The 9516-nt window shown below is 54.1% G+C and overlaps 1 protein-coding gene across 2 annotated transcripts in view; it reads right to left on the minus strand.

Annotated features, from left to right (window-relative positions):
* EFHD1 (EF-hand domain family member D1) overlaps positions 1–8843 on the minus strand; it is a 39175-nt gene extending 30332 nt beyond the window's left edge. For both annotated transcript variants that reach the window (XM_060301734.1, XM_030865275.2), the window contains exon 1: positions 8470–8843. In XM_060301734.1, coding sequence (XP_060157717.1) covers positions 8470–8762 — 293 coding nt within the window. In that variant the 5' untranslated portion in view covers positions 8763–8843. The remainder of the gene's footprint in view (positions 1–8469) is intronic.
* Positions 8844–9516: the final 673 nt, after the last annotated feature.

The following is a 9516-nucleotide window of genomic DNA, read 5'->3' on the forward strand; positions in this document are numbered from 1 at the left end:
AGGAACTTTGACCGTCATACAGCCTAACCCCCAGCCTTCCAAGAGCCTCCCAACCCTTCCTTGCTGCAAAACTCTCACTCCACGAAGACAGACCACACCTTCCAATGGAATTCCAGAGAAAGGGGCTTACCACCTTTGAGACCATTCTTTTTATCTCTCAACAATTCCAACCATGAGAAAGTTCTTTCTTCTCTACGCTGAACCAAGGCCGTGGCTTCCTTTCACTGAACCCTCATTACCCACCTTCTGCCCCCTGAGGTCGAGCAGATCCCCACCAGACTTCAAACTCTCAGCCCCCATCCTCTGGCTCCAGGAGCCTCGGCCCCAAGGCCTTTGATCCATCGAGGGCCTGAACCCCTTCCCAGTCCTGGCTGGCTGCTCCTCCCTGGCTTTGTCCAGAAAGACCACGACCCCCTGCCCTGAATGCAGCATCTTCACAGTGTCTGCTAGGCTACCCGGGGTTTCTTATACATGGGTGGTGGATGGCTTTTCCAGGATTTGCATCCTTCCCTGTCAAGCAGCATCATGTTAAATCCAGCCCATTGTTCAGAGTTCATAGAGCTTCTCGAGGGCAGAAACCCCTCCAGAGCAATCTGTATAACACCAGCACCTGGCATGTGCTTCACCGAATGAATGAAAAAACTGATGAATGAACAGCTCATAGACAGCAGGTGAGAAAGAGGCTCATCCTTCTCATCATCATGGAATCCCAGGAGCAGACATTAGCGAATGTGCACACCGCGCTGGCCACGGGAGCCCAGGGGCGGGAGCCCCGGGAAAGGGGTCACAGAAGGTCCGTGAGGCCTCGGAACCAAGGAAGGATTCAGTGCGGGACTTGGGTCTGCGTCTTGGCAGGCCACTGAGCACAGGTAGAGTTTCATCCTGCAGGATGGCACAGTCCACGCTCCAACAACTCAGATATCCCTGTATGTAGGCCTTCCAAGGACCATCTAGCATTTAGGATCAGGGGAGCCCTTCAATCACCAACACTGAAGGGACACAGAAGCAGGGGGAGGCTGCAGAGTGTGAGCCTGCAGGAGTGCACCTGATACACAGATATTCATGAAGCAGGAAGCTAATAATAGCAAGCTGTGTAAAACCTAGCGTGTGTGCTGGGATCCTACACGGAGTATCTCTTTCCCCAAGTCACGGACAGGCCTGGCGGCCACTAGCTCCAGAGCCTGAGACCTGATTCATTCGATACATCCTTAGAGATCACTGGTTCAGCCACGCCGTGAAACCACACATGATGTAGCCTGTGTCCACCAAGCCCCCCAAATTCAATGGAAGATGGTATTTCTATTTACTAGTTAGTCTGGGGGGTGGGGAGGTATCACAGGGCTAAGAGTATAAATAAAGTTAGAGTCCCCTGGACCTTAACGCTTTGAAACTAGGCACTTAACTAATTTTGCAAGAGAGAAAGGAAAAAGGACTTTTTTTTTTTTTTGCGTTATGTAAGATTTTAATAAGTCACTCGAATTCTCACAAAATGTGATGCTCTGTAATAAGGAGAGTGGAGGAGGCTTCCCAGAGAAAGGAGGTAAGGAACAAGGAATGAGGAGAAAGGAAACTGTCTGCCAAGATAAAACTGCCAGAAACAGTGGCACCTGCTTCCAGCCACCCCGACATCACACTCTGGGCAAAGAAAACCAGTGCTTAAACCTCTCTAAGAAATAGTTCCCAGTTACAGCGTCTTTCTGCCGGAGACCAAGGCCCCAAACAGAAGCCGGCCTGGGTTCTGGCTGACTGCCCGCCAGGAATTCAGACAAGCCCTGGGTTCTCCTGCCCCACCTTCAAGCAGAACAGTCAAAGGTGCAAAATCCAGTGCAGGTGAGGGAATTTCAACTCTAAGGTGGGTCACCGTGCACTAAAGACACAATCAGGAGAGTCAGAAGCCCTCGCCTTTCTCTAAGGGGGAAAAAATCACTGAACTAACTTCCAGTTACTTCCATCCACCTTTCCCTGTGTATAAGGCAATTCACTCAAAAGATACAGATACAGATCCACCTCCCCAGTAAACCTCCTTAACGGGGCTCCCTTCACCCCTTTGGCAAATTCCCAGCCCTCCAAGTCCACACCCCTTCCTCCCTCCCTCAGAGAAAAGTCTAGGGAGGAGAAGAAGAAACTGGGGGTGGGGGAGATGAGAAATGAAGAGTTCCAGGGCAGCCCTGCCTTTTCGGGGTTCAGCAGTGATGGGGAGTCAAGTCCTGGCAGGGCATCCATGATGTCATCATTTCCGATTCTGATAAAAAGACAACTTTCCCACAGCCAAAGGCTCCTCTCCCCACCCTCTCTCTGGGGCATTGAAACACAAGCTTTTACTATGCTGCAAGAACATCACAGCTGCATTTTAAGATGCTGTATTTGGGTCCACCCTTAAGTGGCTGCCCTCATTACCTCCCTTTGAAAGGGGCCTCTGGATAAGCCCAAGGTAATTAAAATTTCCTGTCTAACCTTCACCGCTCCACCAGCTCGTATTACAGCCCTGGACACACACGGTAGAGTCAGTTTCTCTGGGGCCTTCTCACTCTTCGTTTAAAATCAGGCCACTATTCTCTTGGCCCAGCCTATCCAGTAACACTCTTGGAAACGGAGAGGGAACTTTCTCTGGTGACGCCTCTGGCTTCCCACACTCATTAGAAAATTCTCTCTCTTCTACAACACACCAGGCTCATTTGTAGTAGGTCCCAACAATACAAAGGCAAATAAATGACCCCCCCGCCCCCCCACTCCAAGAAGCTGATGTGTTCACAGGCTGGAAAGGATCCAGGGTTTCTTAAACCTTGAAAATGTAAGAGATCCCTAAGTGAAATACTTTTAAATAGGAAGATCAAACTGCAAAGATCAAAGCACGTTTTGCAGTGTCTGCATAAATCTATATAGCCCCGGGCAAAAAGAACAGGCGTACTTTGTTCTGGTCAAGTCAGGTTCTGAGTGAACTCTAAGGCGACATCAGAATCTGGATCTAGAAACAGATTAAAAGTGAAATTCTTGCTGAAAGTAAGTGCACTCCTGGCACAAGCTGGGGGCTTTCTATTGGTATTGTTTTTTGTAGTTAGATGGCAACTCCATTTGAAATAGGGTTAGGCTTTGAGAAGACTGATCCCCCTTCTCTTGAGGGTAGGAATCATTCTGGCTTTGGTTACATCTCAGACCTCCTAAATCACCTAAACAATCTAAAGTGGTTAAGATTCTGACATGTCATGATGCACATAGACAGAGCACCTCTGCCCAGGGGCAGTAATGGGTTGAAGAGGGTCCCCCCACCCCAAAAATTCACAGCCATCTAGAACTTCAGAATGTGACCTATTTGGAAATAGGATCTTTGCAGATATAATAAATTGAATTAAAATGTCATTCTGTGGAATTCCCTGGCGGTCTGGTGGTCAGGACTCAGCATTTTCACTGCCGTGGCCCAGGTTCGATCCCTCGTCAGGGAACTAAGATCCTGCAAGCCACGCAGCATGGCCAAAAAAAAGAAGTCATACTGGATTAGGGTGGGCCCTAAATCCAAGGACTAGTGTCTTTACAAGCAGGCTATGTGAACACACACACACACACACAGGGAGAACACCATGTGACTATCAAGACAGGGACTAGAGTGACGCGTTTGCAAGCCAGGGATGCCGAGAATTGCTGGCAACCATCAGAAGCTAGAAGAGGCATGGAAGGGTTCTTCCCTAGAGGCTTTGGAGCAAGCATGGCCCTTCTGATACCTTGATTTCAGAGTCCAGCCTCCAGAACGGTAAGAGAATACATCTCTCTTGTTTTAAACCACCAGCTTGTGCTCCTTGTTACAGCAGCCCTAGGACACTCATCCACTCACCCAGAAGTAGAACGAGTAAGTCCCCTCAACAGAGCCCTGGGGGCAGTCCCAGGGGGACCAATTACCCACCAAGCGGCCACATCCCCACTCCACAGCTCAAGCTGCAGGTGAAATCAGCTTCAAAGGAGAAACCAGACATTGCAAAGTGTTTGTAAATTATTTAACAAAAAGGACAACATACAATTTGCACATCCACCAAAATTATGGCTGTGAAAATTAGTGCCTGAAACTTACTGGTCTCACCACGCACGGGCCAAGCATTGCGCTAACTGCTTCATATACTGAATTTATTTAATCCCCACAATAAACTCACAAGGCAGGTACTTTTCTATCCCCACTTGACATAAGGGGAAACCGAGGCACAGAGCTTTTCAGTAGTAACCTTCCCAAAGTAACCTTCCAAGTAGCAAGTGGTAGAGTTGGGGTCTGAACCCAGGAAGCCTGGGTCCAAGTTCATGCTCTTAACAGACTCACACACTGCTTCTGCAATGGATAGAATGTGGAAAGCATGAAAAACAAGTTGAGGTTTTTCACATGATTTTTTTCAATTTATGCATAAAAAACAAAGGAAAAAGAAAAAGACACATTTCAGTTGGGGGCAGATGTGTGGCAACGAGCAGCTGCTGACCGGACAGGGTGAGGGCAGAGTGACACACCCACAGGGCAGGGAGACGAGTCGGGGAGGGGTGGGCATGCCCAGGGCTTCTCCAGGAAGAAGAGGCACCACAAAGGGATCCGCTTGCCCAGCCCTCAGAGAGTGGCCAAAGCGTGCTCAGAAAAGTTTCGATGCAAGAGTGTGCGTGGGGAGGGGGATGTGAGCAAAAATTAGGTTTTCAAGAGGACCTGCCCAGATGTAGTTTTGGTTTTTTTTTTAAATTTTGTTTAAGTCATGCCGTATTTTTTAAAAGTCAAGTAGGACAGCAGGAAGAGGAAAATATGAAAGAGGGCCAGCAGAAAAGCTGGGCTAGGCTGTGAGCAAAGCTGGGACCTCATCAGCTCATCAGCTGTGGAGGACCAGCTACAGGACAGGTGGTACTGCCAGGTCAACGGGTGGCAAATCCCCAAATGCCAAGCCCCACAGCAGCCTTCCCGGGTAGGAGGGGGCCCACAGCCTACCGCAGCCTGGGCAAGGGCAGTGGGTGCAGGCAGCCCCCAGGGCTGGCGAGATCGGCAGAGAGGATCCTGGAGCCAGCTGGCCGCCTGGAGGGAGCTCAGGGTAGGAGGACGGCAGAGAGACCAGGGGGTGGCAGGGGGGCTGGTCTGACTTAGCGACCATAGGGGGCCCTCCATGAGATGAGATGAGATGAGAGTCACGGCCACGTGCCAGGCAACAAGGATGGATGAGGACTAAAAGCAGAGTTGTGTCAGAGATGCCCAAGTGACAAAATCTCCCGGACTGGGGAGTCCCTGACCCTGGTGGGGTGGGGAGAGCAAAGTTTCAGCTGCCTCCCAGGTGAGGAAACTGGGTGGAAGCACCTGAGGGGAACCCCATCGGGCTCAGCTGGAGGAGGCTGAGTCTGGAAGCTCAGGGGGGGACCGGGTGTGGGTAGCATGGCAGCCTGAAGGCTCGGCAGGGCGGGAAGGGTTCTACACATGGACATGGGGCCTGGAGCTAAGGGGGGGGGGACAGCCTTCAGCAAAAGGCCCCTGTTCCACGTCACATGCTGACTTGGCACTGGCCACCCCCTCCTCTCACTCAGTTCTCACCAAACCCTTGAAAGAAAGGGTTGCCCCCGTTTTACAGATGAAAAGACAGAAGTGGTTAAGCAACTTGCCCTTGATCACAGCTAATGACCCTGGAATGAGGGGGCTATAGCCCCACCTTCCTCAAACTCATGATGGATAATTGGGTCTCTTTTTTTTTTTTTTTTTGGCTGCATTGTATAGCATGTGGGACCTTAGTTCCCTGACCACGGATGGAACCTGTGTCCCCTGCAGTGGAAGCGTAGCATCTCAACCACTGGCCCACCAGGGAAGTCCCAAAATAATTGGGTCTTGATACTAGGTTTAAGGGGTGGGGGGGCCTTTCCAAACCACTGTTGGGGGAAATATCATTCCCCGAGTGGCCCCTGCCCCTGGCAGCCACAGCAGCTACCTGCCCCTCATGGGAAGGTGGTACTCCTACCAGCAAGAAACTAAGGCTTCGAGGGACCATGTAGCCTGCCCAGGGTCACAGGTCCTAGGCCCTGTCTGACCCTACGCCTGTGAGGCTCCTCCTGCCACACTGGTGTCTCCAGCCACCACTTGGCCGACTGTAACTGGATCAGTCTTGCCTCCCCTGCCTTCTAGGACATGGGGGGAAATCCCCAGGAAGGATTCTTTGCAATTACTCATGCCTCAGATGCCACTGCCTGATGACCGGAGCTGCCAGTCCTGCCTCAGGACACTGGAGGCTGAAGGCCTGAGTCTGCCCACAGTCAGGTCCGGGATGGAGCTGTGAAGGTCCTTCACATTGAGCAGCACAGATCCCCCCTCCTCAGCAAGAGCCCCACTGCCAGTCCCCCTGCTAGTCTCTGCAGGGGTAGGGCATGTGGCTCAGGCCTGGCCAACCAGAGCAGCGGGCTGCCCTGGCCACAGCAGTTGGTTCAGAGCCAATAAGAAGCAATAGTAAAGCTACAAAAGACACACACACAGTAAGGTCTTTGCTGTGGTTACTCTTCCCACTGGACTTGCTGGAGCTACTGTGGCCACACTGCCACCACCAGGGATAAGCCACCTGAGAATGGGGACAACACAGGGAGGAAGCTGGCTTAAGAAAAAGAAATTAAGCTCTGATGGCATCATTTGAGCTCCCTGATCCAGCCATACCTGACACCAGTCCTTTTTTAGTTTTATGAACCCATTACTCCCTTTTTTGTTTATGCCAATTTTGGTTGCAAGTGACAGAAAACCCAACCTAGACTTGTGACTGACACAGTAGCTCTGGAGGAAGAAGTCTCGTGCTCAGGCTGGGCTGCCAGCTCTGTGGGACCCCAGACCACACACTGCCTTCCCTTTAGCTTGACCCTCTTCCGGTATCTGTTTCCTCGCCAACGCCACCTTGCTTGGTCTCCCAAGGCCCTCTGATTGGGTGGACTCCCTTTATTACTCTTAGGCAGCCAACAAACAAACAAACAAACATCCTTTCAACGATTGTTCTGCAGAAAAAAATAATAGTAATAAAAATAAATGAAAGAAATCTGAATCACCCCAAAGTGATTGGAAGAAGAAGGTCCCCAAGATGCCCTCTCTGAAGCCAGCTGGACTGGGAGGAAGTGCTGGGACCTGGGAGCAGCCAGAGGGGGAGCAGTATGCCAGGAAAGGCATAACCCCAAATAAATCAAAGGGGCTGTGACGCACCATTCACTTTTCTGTCTCTGCCCCAGTGCATTCTTTTGCTTCAACTCAGCCTTCCTTAATGGCCCAAATTATACCTATCGGGTGTTAACACCAGAGATCAGTGCCTGGAAGCCAGGGACGCGGAAATCAGGGTGTCAGGGAAGCGGAGAGGATGCGGAGGCTCTGGGCACCAGCCTCTGCTGACCTCCGCGCAGGGGCTGGGGCTGGACAACAGCCCAGCCTCAGGAAGGGGCCCAGGCTCCCGCCACACAGCGCCGGCCAGAGCGCCTTTAAATAGAACCTCCACGCGGGAGGACAAACACATTCCAAGCGCATTTTAAACCGCCCCAAGCATGACCTGGCCGGCGGCCTCCGCTCCCCCAGGCATTTTTCCGGTCTTGGCCCAATTCTGGAACTAATATTAATAGCTCAGTTAGGAGCTTACGGTGTGCAAAATACTTTATGGCCTTAAAAGGCAGGGACGATTACTTCCCCCACTCTCTAGATGAAGAAACTGAGGCCCAGGGAGCTGCCAAGCTACAAGGTCGACTACCGGGGGTCTCTCTACGCTGCCTCCACCGCCCGAGGGGGCTGACACGGCAGGACCGGAATGAGCCCCCGCCGGACCAGCTGCCACCTGCCTTGTCCGGTTCCGGAAGGGCGCCTCCTGCCCAAGAGGCAAGAAGGGGGACAACAGCCAAGGCGACGCTCCCAAGAGGCTCCCTGAACGTGCTCGCTCCAGGAACGTACTGATCTTTCGTGAAGAGTTTAACAAACTCCCGGTTCTCAGGCTCTGTTGGTACATCCAACCCCGCGCGGCAGCCAAGGATAAGTTTCCTCCTTTGTTTTAAAAGATAAAGGACAACGAGGCTAATTTCTCCCTCGGGAGATAAAGTTAAAGTTGGCAGGTGAGGCGCGGCGCGTCTCCGTTTCCTAGAAGTTGCGCCCTGGGCAAATCTCGGAGCGGGCCCGCAGAGGGGGCGGGACCCGCCGTCCGGACCCGGGAGCCCCGGACTCGGGCTCGGCTGCCCGAGGGGAGCTTCTGACCTCGGTCACGGAGAACGGCGGCTCCTGCTCTCGGTGTCCCAGCCCCGCTGGATCCCCCGCACCGCGCCGGGATCGGTCGGGGCGCGCTGGATCTGGGGGGCGTGGGGTTAAATGCTAAAGACACTCCTGGAATCCCTGCACTATCCCATCCTGTGCCCCCCCCCACAAGCGGGGCCCGGGACTCCCAGCCAGAAAGACCAACCCACCGCCACCTCCCTCTCCCTCCCGGGCTCAGGGTCCCCGGGGGCGCACGGCGCAGGACGCGGCGGAGAGCTTACAGTTTGAACATGCTCTCCAGGTCCTTGATGAGACGGCGGCTGAACTCCGGGAACTCGGAGTAGGGATGGAAGACCTTGCAGCGGCGGGGTCGCGCCGCGCCCTCGTTGATAACCAGCCGTCGGTTCAGCTGCGCGCTCAGCTCGGCGTCGGCTCTGGTGGTGGGCGCCCAGGCGGATGGCTGCGGCTGGGGCTCGGGGACTGGGGCGGCTCGGGGCGCAGGCTGGAGCCCTCCGTCCACCTCCTCCCAATGCAGTCGCTGCTGCAGTTTGCTCGCCAGCTTCTCGCTGGCCATGGCCGCGGTGGATCCGGGGACGCGGGGAGTGGGCTGACAGCGCGTTGCTCGCCGACTCGCGACTCTGCGACACTTCGCCAAGACGGCGGGGACCCGGAGGTTGGGTGGAACCGTGGGCGGGGGCGGGGGAGGGCGGCGGGCGGGGCGGAGCCGCGGCTTTAAGGAGGCGCTGGGGCTTGGGGACCGCCCGCCCGGCCAGAGGCCACAGGTGTCGGCGCGTCCCGGGGACGTCGACCCGCTCTCCACTACCCGGGGCTCCAAGACCGGGAGCTGAGCGCCTCCCGGGACGAGGAGTGGACCCTCGGATCAACTCTGACTTTGCCGCCCGCTCCCAGGGAGCCCAGGGACCTTGTGGTCCCCGAGGGAACGGCACCGGGAAAAGTTTCAGTACCGTCTGGCGGTTCCTTTCTCGTCCCCCAGAAGTGCCCAGACTGGAGCCGCTCGCGGCGGGGGACAGACTGGGGGTGGGGGGAGCCGAGCGCCTCCGGATGACACCTACGCGTCCCCAAGGCTGCGGGTGGCACCCAGTGGTCGCAAAGGGCTGGGTGAGGGAGGCGCCCGCAGGGAGCGCGGGGAAGGGGAAGCTGAATTTCACTCACTGAAAAGAAATGTTTCCAAAACATACTAAAAACAAATAAGCAAACCGAAAAAAGAACAATCAAGGGAGACAAACTCGTGGCTCTCCTGGTGGTAAGATACCAGCGCCACTTCGGGGGCTCTGGCTTTTTCTGTTAAGCACAAGAAAGAAAAGAAA

This window comes from Globicephala melas, chromosome 7 (genome assembly GCF_963455315.2).
Source record: "Globicephala melas chromosome 7, mGloMel1.2, whole genome shotgun sequence".
Lineage (NCBI taxonomy): Eukaryota > Metazoa > Chordata > Mammalia > Artiodactyla > Delphinidae > Globicephala > Globicephala melas.